This window comes from Globicephala melas, chromosome 2 (assembly GCF_963455315.2).
Source record: "Globicephala melas chromosome 2, mGloMel1.2, whole genome shotgun sequence".
Taxonomy (NCBI): Eukaryota; Metazoa; Chordata; class Mammalia; order Artiodactyla; family Delphinidae; genus Globicephala; species Globicephala melas.
This window is the reverse complement of record NC_083315.2, coordinates 93,166,362-93,185,999: the sequence shown is the minus strand read 5'-3', so window position 1 is coordinate 93,185,999 and position 19,638 is coordinate 93,166,362. Positions and strand designations below refer to the sequence as shown.

Genomic DNA, 19,638 nt, shown 5'->3' with positions numbered 1-19,638 from the left:
GCCCTTCTCTGGCTCTAAGGTTTAGCAGTAAATATTGCTCCATGTGCTCTAACTTTCTGTCTGTTTCATTAAGGACGTGAGGAAGGAAGAAAGTTAGGGGTGCTAAGAAAGACTCTCTCAGCTCATAAAGTTTACTGATTTGAGGAAGTCTTAACTGGAGCGCCTTGGGAGTTTCCAGGATCAAAGGAAACAGATCAGCATTTTTGGCCAATACAATTTTTCCTACGGTTAGTCCAATTTCTGAAAGGGAACTGGAATACAAAGAGGTCATTTGACTTATTTATGATCCCACAGTAAGCCACAGCACAGATAAAGATAGCACCCAAGACTCTTGGTTTCAAATTTAGTACTACATCAATCGCCTAAGTTAAATTTATATTAAAAAGTTAGCTTTGGGAACTAATATCAAATTTGTTTTTGGTAAATAGAGTTTCACCTTTTTTTAGAGCCATCACTTAAGTTGTCACCTCTAAACCAATTAAGAAACCACAGTTCTTAAATTCCATATATATGTGTTAGCACACGGTATTTGTCTTTCTCCTTCTGACTTACTTCACTCTGTATGACAGACTCTAGGTCTATCCACCTCATTACATAGGGGTAAGACAGGAATAAAGATACAGACCTACTAGAGAACGGACTTCAGGATATGGGGAGGGGGAAGGGTGAGCTGTGACAAAGCAAGAGAGAGGCATGGACATATATACACTACCAAACGTAAGGCAGATAGCTAGTGGGAAGCAGCCGCATAGCACAGGGAGATCAGCTCAGTGCTTTGTGACCGCCTGGAGGGGTGGGATAGGGAGGGTGGGAGGGAGGGAGACGCAAGAGGGAAGAGATATGGGAACATATGTATATGTATAACTGATTCACTTTGTTATAAAGCAGAAACTAACACACCATTGTAAAGCAATTATACCCCAATAAAGATGTTAAAAAAAAAAAGAAACCATAGTTACAGCCCATTAGACTCCCTTCTGTGGAAGCCTGTCTCTGTAGAGGAGTGAAGTGAGAAGGCAGCAGAGATCTGGGGCCTTCCCCCCCACCCCCGCCCCACCCCGGGTTTTCACTCTGGGCTAAACATCTTTCAGTCCTAGAATTCCTTTTCAGTTCCTCTGAATCAACTCCCCACCTTTTCATATTAAGATTTCTGTTTCTTAGGTCGAAAATGGGAGGTAGGGAAAAGGCAAAGTTGGAATCCTGCCTGAATGACAGAAACGCTGTTTTCTGGTACAGAAACATTCTCTAACCACCCATGATCAGCTGCTCTTTGGGAGAGTATTTTCAGACCTTACTGCTTTTTTTCTTAAATTGTTGTTACTGAGGAAGAATAATTTTGTTTATCATGCAGGGAGAAGGAAAATCTTAGGTGTTTTTTTTTTCCTTTCTAAGCCTATCCATCCATCTGAAAGCCATCAGATGGTTCTGTAGGAAGAGTGAGGTTTGGCACCTGAACCCCAGGCAGAATCCCTTGCAAGCTTAGTCCAGGGCTGGATGACTGTCAGTGTCTGGCTTGCTCAAAGTGTCTGGGGAACAGAGGGTCACTCTCTCTGTCAAAGGCATCCTACTAATAAAAAGCAGTAAGAATAAAGCTAACACCAGTAGTCAATGGCAAAACAAATAGGAAAACCCATCTGGAAATTACGACAAAAATATTCATATAATTAAGCAAGTATATAGAATCACCTGGTTGGTTCCCATCCTTTTGGACAAGGCAAAATTTCTCAATCTACTTGATTTAGAAATGAGCAAATGTTCTCTGAAGGTTTTTATGGCCACCTGCTCATCATTAGGGATTTGGAACCTATTACCCAGAAAGAGGCTCCACTGGAGCCATGACCTCAGAATCCTACCCTCAGGGCACCGAGGTTTGGCTTGTCAGAGGGCACACGTTAAAAACAGGAATCTGGCAAAAGTTACCAGCTCTCCTGCGTTGACATGCATTTGTGTTTACCTCCTGACTGCCTAGGAGTGTCTCTCTGAGAGGAATCAGGTTAATAGCACCACACACAGCTAGTCTGATGAGAAAAGTTTTATGTGGACAATACCAACTGAACAAGAACACCATAAACAAGGTAGGAAGCATAGGCTTAGCCAGGAAAGCTGCCGCAAGGAGTAGGCGTGGAATTATTCAGGAGTGGTTTCAAATACCAATATCATAAACACAAGTCTAATTTGGAACCTGGCTCTTTTTAAGTGCCAGAGGAAGTCAGGGGAGAAACCATGCATGAAATAAAAAATATACATGTATACACAGAAACACCTATATTTTCACACTTCTTTCGTTCATTTTCCCCACAAGAAACAAATCAGACGAAGGAAAAGCCCAGCCTCTTTTTCCTAAAGTCCCTATATTTATTATGGACTTGTTAGAGAAGCCTCAGATGGGTCTTGGATTCAAGGAAGCAGACTTCACTCTCTTCGGTGCCACGCATCCCTGACCATTTACCAAGGGAACGCGTGGAACACAGGTGGGACCATCCAGAAGAGGCGAGAAAAAATATGGCTCACTTAACTTATCCATTATACACAAGGGTATCAGTTTCTCCAAATACTTTCACACTTGGTCCTTCACTAGGTTCTTAGCAGACTTCTCACCTGCAGCAACAGAGCTCAGACAAGCTGTGAGACAGAGAGGAAGGCGGTATTTTGATCCAGCACCCACTGGGTCAGTCACTTTACCCAAGACAGTCACACGTGCCAGCCCCCAGCAAGTCCTCAGGGGCCCGCAGCTGCTTGCTTGGTGGAATGGAAGGCTGGGCTTTTTCCCTCCCTAGATTTCTCCTTGCTGCTGCCGCTGCCGAGCTCTCTGCTGTTCCCTCTGGAACCAAGACAGCTGCTGGGCGTGTGTGTGTGTAATTTATTGTTCCACTGCTGCTGGCTCGTCCCCGGGCGCTGGCTTCTCAACCTGCGACTCTGGAGGAATCAGATACTGGACCTCCTCCGTACTGATGGCTACTTTATCTGGCTGGAGCCACCTCTTGAAATGTTCCAAGGTGCTAGGAAAGAGCAGGAGAGAAGGGTGGCTGCATCAGACCTCACTGGTTAATTACTCAATGATTATCTCAGTTACTCAAAGACTGCCTTCCCGCCCACCACCAATTTCTTCCTATAATTGTTTTTCACTGCTAAGGTGGGGAGCACAGATACTCCTCTGACAGCTGTGCATCCTGGCAGCTCCGTGGCATAATTTACCCCCTAGTGGGCACTTGGGCGACAAGCAGCACCAGGCCGCCTTCAAATGAATGCAGAGTCTCTGAAGGCTTGATGAGAACAGCTAAAGAGCTTATGCCTCAGTCCTGTCTTTTTTTCCTCAAAACTGGAGAGAAGAGAAATCGTCAAGGGGAGGAAACATTCAAATAAATACCAAATTATTAGTGAGGCAGAAACCTGAGCATCTTGAAATCTCTTATACCTGAGGTAGTCTGAGGCTTAATTATACTTACAGCACTTAGTTGTACTAAACACGATTTTTCGTGTGTTTCTGTTTGTTTAGTTCTTTCTACAGCAAGATGCCAAGACGGAAACATCTGAGTAGCAATGTCCCCCACAAAGGAATGCCACTATGCCAGGGGGCTCTTTTTTGTTTGGATCTGTGGGGAGGGGGAAGTGTCCCCCTCCCACCTTCCTTGAGTACCCAGGATATCTCCACCCTAAAGCTATTAGACATTCACGGTAAATTGCAAATGACTAGGAATAATATAAACCTCATTCTGTGCTCTTCAATAGCAAAAAATCGTAAGCCAAGAAATAAGGCCATAACCAGCAGATTTTAGACACCTAAAATGAGGGAATCATGTTGTGGACAGTAGGATTTCCCAGCCCATTGCTCCCTTGCCAAAAGCATGCCATAAGGAGGGTCACACATCTGGCCTTCACATACGTGAAGAACCACACAATTCCACTACAAAATGGACTGTGTTTAAAACATAAACTTTGAAGTTTGAAACCAACTGCACGTCTACTGTTTCCTGGCGCTTGTTCTGAACACTGATAGAAAGAAGCATTCCCACAGATGTAGGCTCAGGGCGACAGGTGCCCACAGCTCAACAGGTGCCCATAGCTCAGGGGACTAAGGTGCTATGTGGGCATTTAATCTTCATCTACCATACTTTTCAAAAATTGTTTCAATTATTTCTATAAGGAAGGGAAACCCACATTATTTTAGGTATTAATAAATACACAGAAACATAAGCTTGAGTCTTGGTGCTGATCTAATTTCTGAGAAGAATTACTATTTGAGAATTATGCAGGAGAAAGTTGTCTTTTCTTCTCAGAACTGGAGAGGAAGGAAATATTGAAGAGGAGAGAATATAATACCAAATTATTAGTGGCTCAGAAATCTGTGCATCTTCATCTTTTGTGTTCGGGGCAGTTTAAGGCTCAATTGGGAAAAGAAAAGAGTAAAATGTATATTATTTTCTGAACCCTCAGAGGGAAGCTGACCTGACCTTAGATGCCACACTGATTTCTGAAGGATCTGGGGGCACGCTGATGCAATATTTGAGATAATGTAAGTGAAAATACTTTGCAAATTAAAAAATAAAATGTAACCATGAAGTTCTATTCACATACTGTCCATGATTTCAGCAGCAGTATCTTCATCTGATACCATGGGACTCTCAAAATCAGTGTTAATGCTATGATGTAAACTTAGGTTAAGTCATATTCCCCTAAGACCTTGTGTTAAAATTCAGGTTTTTATTTCCCTCACTGATTTTCATTTTGAATAATTTCTTACTGAAGTTTAAAATTCTGTTAGGAAGAATAATATTAAGAAGAGCTAACACACAGTACTGACCCTGTGCCAGGCACTGTTCTAAGTGCTTTATACATAGTAACTCATTTAATGCTCATAACAACCCTATAAGGTAAGAGGTACTACTCCTGCTTTACAGAGCAGGAAGCTGAGGCACACACAGGTTACTCACCCAGAAACATACAACCAGTAAGTGGCAGAGCTCCTATCCCCGGTGTCAAGCACCATCCTGCTTTTTGTGGCAGAATGCCCTCTCCTCCTTTCTGCATCCAGCCCATCTGCAGATACTGTTCTCCTTTGGTATAAAACCAGACCCCAGAGGGAGCTCAATGGTCTTTCAACTCCTAAAGCACATTGTCACTTCCACTCATCTGGCTCTTTTCTTATGCTGCCTCGTTTTGTTAGGTATGTCTACATATATATTTGTCAGCTCTCCCCACCTAGTTCTGAGGACCAAAAAAAGGCTCTAAAACGTCTTTACATCTCCCCTCCATGCCTATGACATCAAGCACAGTGCCTTCATAGTAGATGCTTAAGAAATTCATTCATCTGGTCTACACAAATTTGAGTGTCTACTCAAATTTGACAGAAATATGACAAACTCTGTAAGGCAGTGGAGATTGATAGGTAAGAAGACTTGGTTCCAGTTGTTGATTGATTACTACTTTCTCAAGCACAGTGTGTACTTAAAAATGAAGACAATAGCTTATTCTCAACTCTGCTCAACCTGTGATCAAGATGTAGGTGGGGGGGGGCTTCCCTGGTGGCACAGTGGTTAAGAATCCGCCTGCCAACGCAGGGGATACGGGTTCGAGCCCTGGTCTGGGGAGATCCCACATGCCGCGGAGCAACTAAGCCCATGAGCCACAACTACTGAGCCTGCGCTCTAGAGCATGCGAGCCACAACTACTGAGCCCGTGTGCCACAACTACTGAAGCCTGCGCACCTAGAGCCTGTGCTCTGCAACGAGAAGCCACCGCCATGAGAGTCCACGCACGGCAACAAGGAGTAGCCCCTGCTCGCCACAACTAGATAAAGCCTGCACGCAGCAATGAAGACCCAACGCAGCCAAAAAAAAAAAAAGATGTAGGTGCGGAATTTGCTTTTTGGCAAAAATACTCATTCCCCGGGCTTCCCTGGTGGCGCAGTGGTTGAGAGTCCGCCTGCCGATACAGGGGACACGGGTTCGTGCCCCGGTCTGGGAGGATCCCACATGCCGCAGAGCGGCTGGGCCCATGAGCCATGGCCACTGAGCCTGCGCATCCGGAGCCTATGCTCCGCAACGGGAGAGGCCACAACAGAGAGAGGCCCGCGTACCGCAAAAAAAAAAAAAAAAACTCATTCCCAAAAATCTGCCACTGGACTAAGCAAATAAAGCAACCTTACAAAGGATGATTTTAGCTCAGAAAAGCTGATGTTGATATCAACTTATATCTGGACTCAGATGTCGCTCTCCCTGACTTCTTTAGAGGAAGAGAAATGCTTTCAGTGAAATAGACCGTCACCTGGAGCTGGACTGAGAATCAATTACCTCTCATCAGAATCAAGTCCATCCACAAAGAATTCTGATGCTAACTTCTCCTGGAGGAACCGATCCCAGCATTCCTTCTTTGCTTGGGCCAGGGTACGAAGCATGTCCTTGGAAGTCACTTCCTGATGTAAACCTTTGATTCTTCTCAGTTTCTTCTCTAAAGAGAGAGGAAGTTGAACTTAACAAGGAAAGTGAGTATGAAACAAAACTAATCTAAAATGCAAAATGCCAGACTTCCCTCGAGGTCCAGTGGTTGAGACTCTGCACTTCCACTGCAGGGGGCACGGGTTCAATCCCTGGTTGGGGAACCAGGATTCCGCATGCCACACAGTGCGGCCAGACAAAACAAAACAAAGCAAAAATGCAAAATGTCAACTTAAAAATTCTCTCACTGATGAGTACAAGCACACTCCCTGAAAAAGAGCTCATTTTTTTAAGGAGGACAAACCTACATTTTTCTTTTTCCATCCCAATGCCTTCTCTCTGCATTGTACCAAATAACTGTTAAATTGTTTAACCCCAGAAAAGGAGTTTATAGGTTCTCATAAATAAATTGATGGCACGGTTTCTTTGAAATCACAGAAGCCCAGCAGGTATCTCTCTAAGAAATGCTTGTTTTCCCTGGCTTGACATGTGTATACTATTTTCTTTTTTCAACTCCTGAAAATAGTCTCTCGGAGGAGTAAATGGCTTTTTTTGTTACAGTGTCATAAAGTGGTTTCCAAACCTCATGAGAAAGAATTAGATAAAATGAAGAGAGATTCGTTGGTTTATTAGACACAAAAATTGACTTGATGAGAACTCAATAATAAGAGACCTTTAAGATCTCTATGTGTGATTAAGTTCTTGATTAAAGAAAAGGAATCTCCCAATGTTTTTTTTGAAGGTTGTTCTGCTTGTGGCCTGGATGTTGGAGCCTAACAAAAACAAACATCTTGTAATCCCTGTGAGAGTGATCCATTATGGCTTCCTGGTGATACATGTTTAGTTACTCTTCTTTGCATTTTAAGTATAACTGATGAACAGACAGCCCCTTTAAAAGAATACAAGTAAGGGTATCACCATTTGCCTTCTGCCTTAATTTAGTCTTGCCTCTAACTATAATAAATAGGTAAATGATGACTTTTTGGAGGGGAGGGGTGGACATCAAGCCCACCAATAGAAACTTTATGATTTGCAATCTTGTTTTCATTTCTAAACAAGCCGCATCAGCTGGAACCCACTGATCAAAACAAACACCTTTTGTTGCTACAAGTTACCACCAAAAGCTCACCCATGGAAAAAAAAAAAAAAAAACTACAGTTGATAAATGTTAAATATTTGAGAAGTTTTTTTCTCCTGGAGGATGGGTAAAGGATTATGTATATCTCAGGTTGAACTGGCTAAAAGTTTTTAATTGTTGCTCTTAGTGGATTCTCTGATATAAGTTTATTTGGCAATAAAAACAATCTTTATGTTGTCAGGCCTTGATTGTCAAGGTGGGAGGTAGTCTTTTGGGCTGGAAAAGGTCTTCCCCTTTCTGAGGGTGCTGAGTCCCTGATCAGATGTGATCAGGCAGAAATAGGTGCCTTGCATCCTCCAAACCCGCTTCCCATTATCTTCCAGACTCTGCCAAAGGCAACAGGAATCGCTCTTATTTTCTTCAGGGGAGGACATTTTAATCATCATCTTTACTGAGTTTAGAAAAGATCCGTGGAGTTTTAACTTTCTGAACCAGTCTTCACCAATCAAAAACATCACTGAATCCATGAAAGTTTCTTATATGCCCTGGGCACAGAGCACCAACAAGACGAAGGATCTGGTTCTTCAGCTTCCTAAGACTGTGGCTTCTTCTCCTATCATCATTAAACAGATATTCTGACTACAACAGAATTGGTAACCTCCTCGGTCATTGCTGCAAGTATTACTATACTATCTCTGGTGGCTTCCCAACAAATTTCATATTACACCCTCAGCTTTCTCATTAGCCATCATTCCACCTGTGTTTTTCTCATATTTTTTTCCTCCAGTACATCATTAACCAAATTCCTTCTATTTTTCCAAGAAATTTCTTAGCAATCATGTAAACTCTATTCTGACTCTTCTTTCTGTCCTTCCTCAAATGCTTCTTCTTCCTGAATTGCCTTTCCTTCCTCAAATAATTATTCTCAAGTTTGGTTTTGTGACATATTGATGCATCTCATGGATGTCTAATAATAAAGGTTAACTCAATTCTGAAGATTGGCAATCACTGCCCAAGACTGATATTTGTCTTTCCCCTAGCACGGGACAATCTGAATCTCTTTCCTGTGTTAGGAGTCTCTCTAAATACTTAAGGAAGGCCACAGGACAGGGCAGTGAAGATGTGTTCAGGAAATATTTAAAAACTAAAATGGCTAACAAGAGGCAGAATGAATTTTATGTCAATATACTCCCATCCCAACCATCAATCTATTAAATCTATTTCTCAAATTGTAGCATCATAAATCCACATGTAGCTCTGGGACCATGACCTTCTTCTTTCAGGATGCATAAGGTATGACACTTTGGGGTTATCTGAATACATGGGCCACCAAGAGTGAACAAGAGTGTCCTACAGAATGCCAATAAATAAAGCAGAATTGAGATGAAACAGTCAGAGGCAGGAGATGACAAAGACTGTTAAGGGATGTACAAGGAAAAGGGGGCTCCTTCCCAACAACCAACCTGAAACACCCCCCCTAGAATTACATCTGACAGATACATGTGGTAAGGACAAAAAAACAAACAAAAAAACAGAGAACAGAAAACCAGGTTTGATGTAACAGAACTTCAACATGCTTCCTTAAAACCACCAGCTTCTGATTAAAAAAAAAAAAAAAGCCATCTAACTTACCTAGAGATGCTAAATACACTTCTGAATCCTGTAGGGGAGCCCAAGGCTTTACAGTTGGCTGCACAGCAAAGTCTGGGGCCTCCCTCTGGCCTGTGCCTGCAGGGTAAGAATCCATAAAGGAGTCTGAGAAAGCATTGCTGGCACTATCCTCTTGGTCAGGATGTGGCAGACAGGAACAGATTTCAGCCCAAAGATCCGGGCCAGGTCTTGTAGTTGTAGAGTCAACATTCTCAAACATTTTCATTTGGAATCTGAGCTGAAAAAACAGAAGCTCAAGTGAATAAGGACTGACTTAGGAAGGAAGGTAATAGCCTTTTATCAAGTTTCTCTTAACAAAATTTAAAATGTCTTCTATTACATTCCTATGTTATAGAGAAATAGATGACAAAAGGGTAATTAGGTTCCTCTTCTGGCTCTGCACTCAGGTTGTTTTCATAATGAAGTTTGTCTTTTAAAATGGAATTTCTTTTTTTATTAATTAATTAATTTTTGGCTGTGTTGGGTCTTCGTTGCTGCACGTGGGCTTTCTCTAGTTGCGCCAAGTGGGGGCTATGCTTCGTTGCAGTGCGCGGGCTTCTCATTGCAGTCGCTTCTCTTGTGGAGCACGGGCTCTGGGCACGTGGGCTTCAGTGGTTGTGACACGTGGGCTCAGTAGTTGTGGCTGGTGGGCTCTAGAGCACAGGCTCAGTATTTGTGGCGCACAGGCTTAGTTGCTCCGCAGCATGTGGGATCTTCCTGGACCTGGGCTCGAACCTGTGTCCCCTGCATTGGCAGGCAGATTCTTAACCTCAGTGCCACGAGGGAAGTCCCTTAAAATGGAATTTCTATAAGCCAGACACAAAAGGACAAATATTGAATGATTCCACTTATATGAGGTCTATGCAGTCAAACTCATAGAGACAGAAAATAGAATGGTGGTTGGAGGCGGGGATGGTAATGGGAGTTACTGTTTAATGGGTACAGAGTTTCAGTTTGGGAAGTTCTAGAAATAGATGGTCGGAATGGTTGTACAATAATGTGAATGCCACTTAACAGTACATCTATAAATGGTTAAAATGGTAAAATTTATGTTATGGATGTTTTAACACATATACGCACACACACACACAGAGGAATTTCTAGGACATTTCCAGTGAGGACAACCATTCTGCACTTTTCTCCAAATATCTCCAAAATGCAACCACTCTGTCCTCAGCCAATTAAATTCTGTTTTCAATAGGATACAGACTAAAGGCCCTGCACAGTTCCATATACAGTACACCAGGATAATAAAAATGCTGCTTGGTGAAAACTGTCGGAGAGTACTGTCATATGCAAGACTCATGTGCTCATTACATGGTGACGCTGGGCTATACGGCTCGTGTTCTTATTTTAATAGAAAAATGGAAAGACAGACATTGTCATCATTTTACAGATGAAAAAACTGAGGATCATGAGGGTAACTTGTCAAAGGCACATTACTGATACAGAGTGAATCCCTGATTGGAAACCAGACCTGTGACGCTCCAAAAGCCATGTTTTTACCCATTATCACTCTGCCTGTTTGGGACTCTATACTGAAAGTAGCCTGAGCAGAGCTAAATGGGAAGGGCTACCCACAAAGCCCGGGGGCTTTCGTAACTATCTAATCTAATAGGATGAATTGACACCTTCTTACAGGAGGGACCTTTGAGATTAGGAAGGCTGTCTGGGAAAAGGTCTGAATAATTCCAGGAGAGAGCGCCCAGCCAGCGCAATGGCCCGGAAGTAAAAGGGCCAGATATGTGACGGAGTCCCTGTATGAACTGATGCCAAGGGTCACAATGAGGCTCCACCCCTATACCGAAGTCGTTTGAACCCACCCACACCAAAACTTTGCTAGCATCAGAGCCCTGGTCCCCTGGTCCCCCGGTCCCCCGCAGGAAGTCCATACCAGCGCGGAAAACCCTGATGTCCAGATCTCGGGCCTCAGTCGCTCAGGCCTCAAGGACTGGCCAGGAGGGACGACTGAGGCCCCGAGGCACCTCTGTGGTATCTCGGAATGCGGCCGGAGCCGGGGATACAAAACGCTGGGCACCCCCGCGCCTCTCCACCTACCGCAACCGCCGGCCCCGCAGCCCGCAAACGCTCAGCTCAGTTCAGTCGCTGGCAGCCTGGGAGAAATAGGGAGGCGGAGTTTCTAGGTGACGGATCCCTGGAGTCCTCCAACCACCTCCCAAACTGGCCATGTTCTGTGCGTCAATTGGTCGAGTGGAGCTCAGCAGGGTAAGGAAGCGAGAAGCAGAGGGCTAGGAAACGATGGGCGGGACTGTTGTTGCCTGGAAACGGTGGAGAACACGCCCTGGGCCCCAGTCTTCCCAAGGGCCAGGTAGATTCGGCTCATATCAAGTGCGTTACAGGCGCGCGGACGGCCCTTTCCACGTGGTTCCTGCTCAGATAGGGAAGCCCAGTTTCCAAGGCCTTGACTTTTCTTGGTTACCTGAGCAAGTTAATCTCCTCGGCCGTTCTCTGGGCTGCTGTTTGTCCCCGAAAATTTCAGCCCTTCGATACGCAAATTAGAGGACTTCTGCTCCTCGAATGGGGTTGGAAGCGATTACTTTCCTTACTCTCACAGGAGATCCAGGTCCCGTTCACCAAGTTATGTAGCTTTCCCACATTCATTTAGTCAATAGACATCAGGCTCATGCTGTCTTCGAGGCATTGTGTTAAGCGGGAATTCAAGACAGGTAAGACTTGGTATGTGTCCCAGCCTTAAAGCTTAGGAGGAAGCGCCATGGAGACAGACAAGTTGACAAATAACATCAAAGAGTTATAGAGGATATGACGGAAGTGTGGCCAGAGTACATAAAGGAGAGAGTGGTCATGGGAAATGTGTGTCAGAAACTTTTTTTTTTTTTTAAAGGAGATGACCTTTGATATCCTTCAGGGGTTATCCGTTCGTTGAGATGCAACCCTCCCAACCTGATCCCCAATTTCCAGGGCAGGTTACTGTCTCCCAAAAGACACATGTGAAGAAAGACATCAGCCAACCATCTGTAGAAGTAGCTTGGCTGAGGGTATAATCTCTAGATGTGTCCAAAGCCAATCAATGTGGCTATGGTGGTAATAACTACCACCATGTGAAAGGGAACTACAAGGTACTCTGTTACATTTATAACCATTCTTAGAATATGCAAACAGAAGGAAGTGGAAAGCAAGAAGGTTAGAAAACAAAGGAGCAAATAATAGGCAAGATTTTGGCAGTGCTTATTCACAGGGAATATATGAGGATGGGCGGATCCATAGAGTCCTCCAACTGCCACCCGACCTGGTGACACGAATCTGGTAGCATCTGATTCATAGAAAGGATCACTGTCATAGATTTATGGGTGCTTCATTGAGCTGCTCCATGGCCTTTCAACTCACTTATGAAGTTTTCTCTAATTTCCTGCTCACCAAAAAAACCTCTTGATTTCATATTTGGCCTCTTACATATCTTGATACCAGGATGAGGGTGCCTTTAACAGTAGGCACAAACAGTGGCTGCTATAAAATTGAATACACCTTTTAACTTAAAATTACAGTTGTAAATTTAAAAATGGTCACCCTTAGCGATTCATCTGTGTCCTTTGAGTTTAATTAGTGTGTGCACTGAATAAATCCAAACCAGATCCTGGACTTGCAAAGCTGAAACCATAAGCCCTGGTGATCTCCCCCTCCCCAAGGACTGTTCACACTGGGAAGCCACATGAGGGCAGTCAGCATCCCTCTATCTTAGTCTCTGCTTTAACCACAATGTGATTAGCACAAATATGTTTTATATTTGTTTCCTCAACCAGCCTAGGCCTTCACTGAGGTCAGGAACCATGTCTTTCTTACCTCTGTATCTCTAGAGCCAAGCGATGCTTGGCAAATGTTCAAAACTTGTTTGGTGTCTGAATGTTTAAATTAGAACCCTCATGGTCAAAGACCACACTGAATTGGAGCTAGACCTTGTGATTCACTCTTCAGTCCCTTCTCCAAGTTGCAACCAGGGTAATCTTTTTGAAATGGAGATTAGATCATGTCACACACACACACACACACACACACACACACACACACACACCCCAGAAACTCTTTCCCATTGCTCTTAAATTAAAGACTTAAATCCTTATCACAGTAAGTTAGGTGGAGTTCTTAGTTCAAACTATAGAGCTCATTCTAGCCAGTTTAAGCAGTAAAAGGAATTAATTAAAGCTGCTCTGTACAATAAAATTTCTGTGATGATAGAAATGTTCTGTATTTGAGCTGTCCAATAAGGTATCCACTAGCTTCATGTGATTATTGAGCACTTGAGATGCAGTTTCTGTAACTGAAGAACTGAATTAAAATTTTTTTTCATTTTAATTAATTTAAATAGCCACAGGTGGCTAATGGCTATTCTATTGTACACCACAGTATTAAAGGATATTAAATAGTTCACAGAATCTCAAGATGGACCAAAGAGTCAGACTTGGGGTCTATACCCACTGAGTAAACCTCAGTGTCCAAACCTCACTGAGGGATTTCTCAGGGAGCACCCCAATGCCATTGAACATAGACACTGCAGCTGGGCACTGGACACAAGAACTTCCCCCACTCTTAGTCCCCCAAATCAGATACCTCCAATGCTATCTTGTCAGACATGTATTCCACACTGTGCCTGCTTCCTCTGCTATATGCCTCTGAACCAAAGGTTCTGCCTGATCAAAGGAGCCCAGGTGATGGATGCCCAAGTTGCAAGGGAGGCTGGGAAGGCCAGTTTCTGAATTCCACCTCTTGGAGGCAGTACTTAATGTGGGAAATTCCCCACACAAGAGTGTTGAGAAGATGCTGGATGTCCAAAGGGTACGACAAAAATCTACTTTGCGTGGTCTATAAAAGTCCTTTTCAAACTTTAATATGCAAACAGATGATCTGAGGATCTTGTTAAAATGCAGGTTCTCACTCAGCTGATCTGGAGGGAAGGAGGAAAAAGATTCTGCGGTTCCAGCAGTTGTTGCCCATGTTTCTAATCCACAGACCACATTTTGAGTATTTAAAAAAAAAACAACGTTATTGAAATATAATTCACATTCCATACAATTCACCCTTTTGTCATGTGGCTGGTTCTCAGAGGCCTTGGCTTCTCTTGATTTGGATGTTTCTGAGCCTGTTCTCCGGCTCTCTTGTGAATCCTATGAGGCACTAATATCCTTTCAATAATTCCGTCTCTTATGAAGTTAACAGAAGTTGGTTTCAGTACTTTGCATTTAAGAACTCTGACAAATACATCTTCTGATCTACTTGGAGTTTTTATCTCAGGACACGAGCATATGGGAGGCAAATGGGAGATCTCTAGTCCTTCTCATGCTGTTAGGGAGAAGGACAAGTGTAAAAACATTGCTTCTGAGATGTGTGTGCTTAATTACATATATAACAGCTTTATTGAGTTATATAAGTCACAAAATATACCCTTTAAAGTATACAACACAGTGCTTCTTGGATATTCAGAGTTTAGCAATCCTCATTTTGTTTTGTTTTGTTTTAAAATAACTTTCAAGAGTCTTTCCAGACTCAAGGGACGTCGAGCATATCTACATGGAATCTACACTTAATGAATCATTCTCACAGCCTCTCAACTCAACTCATTCTGCTCACTCCTTCACTCCTATTCTTAACGCAGTCCCGCCTCGGCACTAGGCGTCACTGATTGGTTGGTGCCGAGTGACGTCATCAGAGCGCGACATGGCCGCCGCGGTTGGGTGGTCATGTGGCTGGGCGGCCGCGTGTGGCTCCAGGTTTTTGGGCGAGTGTGCTTCAACCTCCGGCGTCTCACCTTTGACAGGACTTGGGGTGGCCGTAGGGGCCCCATGGCGGAAACACTTTCGACCAGGGCCGAGGCAGCTAGCGGGCTGGGGGCTCCGGCTCAGCAAAATGGAGATGCGGGTGGCTACGCGAGGGGTGAGCAGCCCCCAGGGCGCCCGGAGCCAGCGGGCCCAGGAGTGGAGCCGGCCCCGGGGAACGCGACGCAGGCCGCAGGGAGCGGGGAGCAGGCCGCGACTGTAGGCCCGGGCCCCGGCAAGCGGAAGAAGCGGCGGGGAGCAACCGGGGAGCGCGTCGTGCCGCCCCCGAAGAAGCGGCGGGCAGGCGTTAGCTTCGGCGATGAACACTTTGCCGAGACCAGCTACTACTTTGAGGGCGGCCTGCGCAAGGTGCGGCCCTATTACTTTGACTTCCAAACTTACTGCAAAGGCCGCTGGGTGGGCCACAGCTTGCTGCACGTCTTCAGCACCGAGTTCCGAGCCCAGCCTCTTGCCTACTACGAAGCCGCGGTCAGGGCAGGACGCCTGCACCTCAACGAGGAGCCAGTACAGGACCTCAGCGTTGTGCTCAAGGTGGAGTCCTCATGGGGCCTGCCCAAAAGGGGGCAGGGTTTTATTTCATAGTTACTAGGGCATAGGTACTGGAGTAAAATCGGGGTAATTCTGAAGCGTTCTCATTTTCACTTGGAACACTCTTTTAGCGCCCCATCTCCGCAGGTAGACAGCCTGTATGCTTAAGAACTCAGCCCACTTATCCCCTCCATCAAGGCGTCTTCGGTGTTTCCAAGGGACAGAAGTTGTAATTCTCATAGCTCCTTTTACGCACTGTCTTGTGGCACTGGTGCTTATGACTTTCTACCTTGCGTTGTAGATCTCTATACAAATAGTAATAACCGAGACTATCATTTATATCTCCTGACTGTGTGCTGGGCACAGAGTTAAGCATTAGGTACTTTAACATTTAATTCTAATGACAAACTTGTGGAGTAGATACTGCCACCTCATTTTACCTGTGAGGAAGCTGAGAAAACTAAGGTAAACCTCACAGAGGTAAGGTAACAGTGCCACTTCCAACGCCTGTGTCCTTATAACTTCTGCTTAAATTATTTATCACAGAGCCTGATAAGATAGAATTGTGAAATAACAGAGATTGAGACTAGAATTGTCTAGCCCAGTGCTTTGACTCTTTAAAATTCCATCACAGCTGAGGTACCAGACACCCTTGTTATTAACACTGCCTCACCATAGTTGTGAGGGGATGCAAGGCATTTGGAGAGTGAGTGGTTTGAATCCCCTCTCCCATCCCAGTTTTGAGAAGCAGAGGTCTGGACTGACCCTCACATTTTACAAATGAAGAAACTGAGGCCTGGAGAAGTTAAGTGACTTTCCTTAGAGCATACAGTAGGCCTATAGCAAATCCAGGTGTAGAGCCCAAATCTCTGGACTTAGAGCTTGGTGTTTGTTCAAGGTCACAATAAGTGATGATTTATGGAGGTTTTTTTCCTTTATTTTAGAAAAATTTACTTTTCGAATATAACTTTGTGGTAGAGAAAATACGAATAAGCAGAATAACAACAAAAATCCATACTCTTACCACCCAGGGATATCACCGTTAACATTTTGTGTATATCCTATGAGTTTTTCAATGTCTGCTATCTACCTGTATGTCTGTGTTTTTGCAAAGTGAGACTACACTATGCACACTGCTTTTTCTGTTTAAGGATGTACTGTGACCATTCTTCCATGTCAGTAAGGAAGAGGGGAGGAAGCTGTGTGTGCTGCTGACTGATTATAGGTGGCTGGACCCTGGGCTGACTGGTTGCCTATGTCATTGGCAGGACAATGACTTCTTACGGAACACAGTGCACAGGCATGAGCCACCAGTTACAGCAGAACCCGTCCGCCTGCTAGCAGAGAACGAAGATGTGGTGGTTGTAGACAAGCCTTCTTCCATTCCTGTCCACCCCTGTGGCCGCTTCCGACACAACACGGTCATCTTCATCCTGGGCAAGGAGCACCAACTCAAGGAGCTACACCCATTGCATCGGCTTGACCGCCTTACCTCTGGGGTCCTTATGTTTGCCAAGACAGCAGCCGTCTCGGAGAGAATTCATGAACAGGTTCGGGACCGGCAGGTGAGCCAAGCTTTTGCCTCCTGCAGGCCACCTTCTGACCTCATGAATGCTCTGTGTTGAAAGGGTGTCACTGAGTTCTAGATCTGAAGTGAGTCTTCGTGTTTATCTGGTCATGCCGCCTATCTTCAGGAAGGTCAACACCTAAAGTGCCAGAGACAGGTTATTATCTCTCATGTTTCAAAAGATCTTTAGAGATGGCATATACTGCCTCTCAGTAATATGCTGTTTTGAAGATTTAAAGTGCTGACAGGCTGAGCAGGGTTTTTAAGACTGTGGTGAGAATCGACTTGGTGGGAAGAATTCTGGATGGCGTTGGAAGATGCTTGGGTAGAAGAGTTAAATGGTGGTGATTGTGGTCTTGAGACTTGTAATTCTGGATCTGATTGTAATATATTTATTGTTTACTGTATACCAAGCTCCAGTACCAAGTACGTTAGAGCCCAGCTGACTGAATCCGTATAACAGCCCTGTTGGTGTAAATGCTTTTCTAATCAAACATTTTCCAGACAAGTTAATGGGATTTAAAGAGGCTAAGTAAGTAATGTGCCTAGGATTGCGCAACTGGCAAATGGTGGAGCTGGGGTTTGAATCCTTTTCTGTCTGACACAGGTCCATTGTCCTCACTGCAGAGGGTTTGGGCTTCATGCGTTTAGGCTTTGTGCTGACTTTCTCCCTCTCCCCTCCTGTGTAGCTGGAGAAGGAGTACGTGTGCCGGGTGGAGGGGGAGTTCCCTGCCGAGGAAGTAACCTGCAAGGAACCCATCTTGGTGGTGTCCTACAAGATAGGGGTATGCCGTGTAGATCCTCGGGGCAAGCCCTGTGAGACAGTGTTCCAGAGACTGAGCTACAATGGCCACTCCAGTGTGGTACGGTGCCGGCCACTCACAGGCCGCACCCACCAGATCCGAGTCCACCTCCAGTTCCTGGGTCACCCCATCCTCAATGACCCCATCTACAACTCAATCGCCTGGGGCCCCTCCCGAGGCCGAGGCGGCCACATTCCAAAGACAGATGAGGAACTACTGCGGGACCTTGTGGCAGAGCACCAGGCCAAACAGAGTCTGGATGTGCTAGATCTCTGTGAGGGTGACCTGTCTCCAGGACTCCCAGACTCTACAGCCCCTTCCTCAGAGCTGGGCAAAGACTGCCTAGGAGAGTTGGCTGCATCTGCCCAGAAGATGGATGGAGCAGTTGAGGCAGGCCCTCAGGATCTGGACACAGTGCCCTTGGCATCAGGGAAGGCAACGGAAATCGATGTCGTGGATCAAGAGACAGACCCACTCTGTGCAGAGTGCCGGCTAGTGCGACAGGACCCCTTGCCGCAGGACCTTGTGATGTTCCTGCATGCCCTGTGCTATAAAGGACCAGACTTCGAGTACTTTTCACCCATGCCTGCCTGGGCACAGGATGACTGGCAAGAGGACTGAGGGCTGTGGCCAATGGAGGGATTACTTCTCAGACTGGAACGGGGATGGGCCATGAAGTAGGAGTTGACCACATGGGGTGGTACTCAGACTTTCTCAGGGGTGAGATTGGGCTCTTAAAGGACCTGCTCATACTTGCTACCTCCTTCCTTCTCCCTCCAGCTAGAGTTTGGGGACTTTTTGGTTTGTAAAATAGATCTCTTTTTCTAATACCTTGTGTGTCTGGTTTTCTTACTAGTCTTTTTGGTTTTTTAATTGAGGTAAAGTTCACATAACACAATTACCATTCCAAGATATACAGTTTAGTGGTGTTTCATACATTCACAGTGATGTGCAGCCATAACCTCTTAATTAGTTCCAAAACATTTTCATCACCCAAAAGGAAACCCGTACTCTTTAAATAGGTAATCCCCATTTCCTCTTCCTCCCAGCCCGTGATTCCATTCGTCAACTTTCTGTCTCTATGGATTTGCCTATTCTGGACATTTTTTACAAATGGAATCACATAATATGTGACCTTTTGTGTCTGTCATCTTTTGTTTAGCATCGTGTTTTCAGGGTTCATCCCATTTTGTTTTTTTGGCCACGCCATGTGACATGTGGGATCCTAGTTCCCTGACCAGGGATCAAACCTGCGCCCCCGGCATTTGAAGCACGGAGTCAGCCATTGGACCGCCAGGGAAGTTCCCTGAGTTCATCCAATTTATAGCACACATCAGTACTTCGTTCCTGTCTATGGCTGAATAATGTTCCATTGCATGGTTATAAACCACATTTTGTATATCCATTCATCGGTTGACGGACATTGGGTTGTTTCCACCTTTTGGCGGTTGTGAATAGTGCTGCTATGAACATTTGTATACAAATTTTTGTTTGAATACATGTTTTCTGTTCTTTCAAGTACATACCAAGGAGTGGAATTGCTGGGTCATATGGTAATTCTGTGTTTAATTTTGGGGGAAATCACCAAACTTTCCCACAGCAGCTGAACCATTTTACATTCCCACGGGCAATGCACAACGGTTCCAGTTTCTCTGCATTCTCACCAACACTTGTTATTTTCCATTGTTTTGATTGTAGTCATTCTAGTGGGATTGAAGTATTATCTCATTGTGGTGTTTTTTTGTTTGGTTTTTTTTTTGCGGTACGTGGG

The 19,638-nt window shown here is 44.7% G+C and overlaps 2 protein-coding genes across 4 annotated transcripts; one reads left to right on the top strand and one right to left on the bottom strand.

The window, feature by feature from the left end:
* Positions 1-2,017: 2,017 nt before the first annotated feature.
* Positions 2,018-11,329, bottom strand: CCDC32 (coiled-coil domain containing 32). Of its 3 annotated transcripts, none has more exons than XM_030843090.2 (4): positions 11,221-11,329; positions 9,145-9,400; positions 6,291-6,447; positions 2,018-2,999 (listed from the first exon to the last, which is right to left on the bottom strand). In XM_030843090.2, exons 2-4 carry the CDS (start codon positions 9,386-9,388, stop codon positions 2,861-2,863), a joined length of 540 nt encoding a protein of 179 aa, XP_030698950.1. In that variant the 5' UTR covers positions 9,389-9,400; positions 11,221-11,329; the 3' UTR covers positions 2,018-2,860. The 3 variants fall into 3 exon arrangements, with proteins under 3 accessions (XP_030698950.1, XP_030698952.1, XP_030698951.1); XM_030843092.2 differs by having other exon boundaries at positions 9,145-9,395; positions 11,221-11,290; XM_030843091.3 differs by lacking the exon at positions 11,221-11,329 and adding an exon at positions 11,057-11,185.
* Positions 11,330-14,867: 3,538 nt separating this feature from the next.
* On the top strand, positions 14,868-18,686 carry RPUSD2 (RNA pseudouridine synthase domain containing 2). Its single transcript, XM_030842956.2, has 3 exons — positions 14,868-15,500; positions 16,766-17,062; positions 17,754-18,686. The coding sequence occupies exons 1-3, from the start codon at positions 14,874-14,876 to the stop codon at positions 18,486-18,488; spliced, it is 1,659 nt and encodes a 552-aa protein (XP_030698816.2). The 5' UTR covers positions 14,868-14,873; the 3' UTR covers positions 18,489-18,686.
* Positions 18,687-19,638: the final 952 nt, after the last annotated feature.

Bases quoted from the DNA above. Each gene is read 5' to 3' on its own strand.
- CCDC32 (XM_030843090.2), bottom strand. From the start codon at position 9,388: ATGAAAATGTTTGAGAATGTTGACTCTACAACTACAAGACCTGGCCCG. The intron at 6,448-9,144 runs GTAAGTTAGATG...CTCTCTCTTTAG, and splicing joins AGTGTATTTAGCATCTCTAG to AGAAGAAACTGAGAAGAATC. The intron at 3,000-6,290 runs GTAATTGATTCT...GCTCTTTCCTAG, and splicing joins GGACTTGATTCTGATGAGAG to CACCTTGGAACATTTCAAGA.
- RPUSD2 (XM_030842956.2), top strand. From the start codon at position 14,874: ATGTGGCTGGGCGGCCGCGTGTGGCTCCAGGTTTTTGGGCGAGTGTGC. The intron at 15,501-16,765 runs GTGGAGTCCTCA...TGTCATTGGCAG, and splicing joins ACCTCAGCGTTGTGCTCAAG to GACAATGACTTCTTACGGAA. The intron at 17,063-17,753 runs GTGAGCCAAGCT...CCTCCTGTGTAG, and splicing joins AACAGGTTCGGGACCGGCAG to CTGGAGAAGGAGTACGTGTG.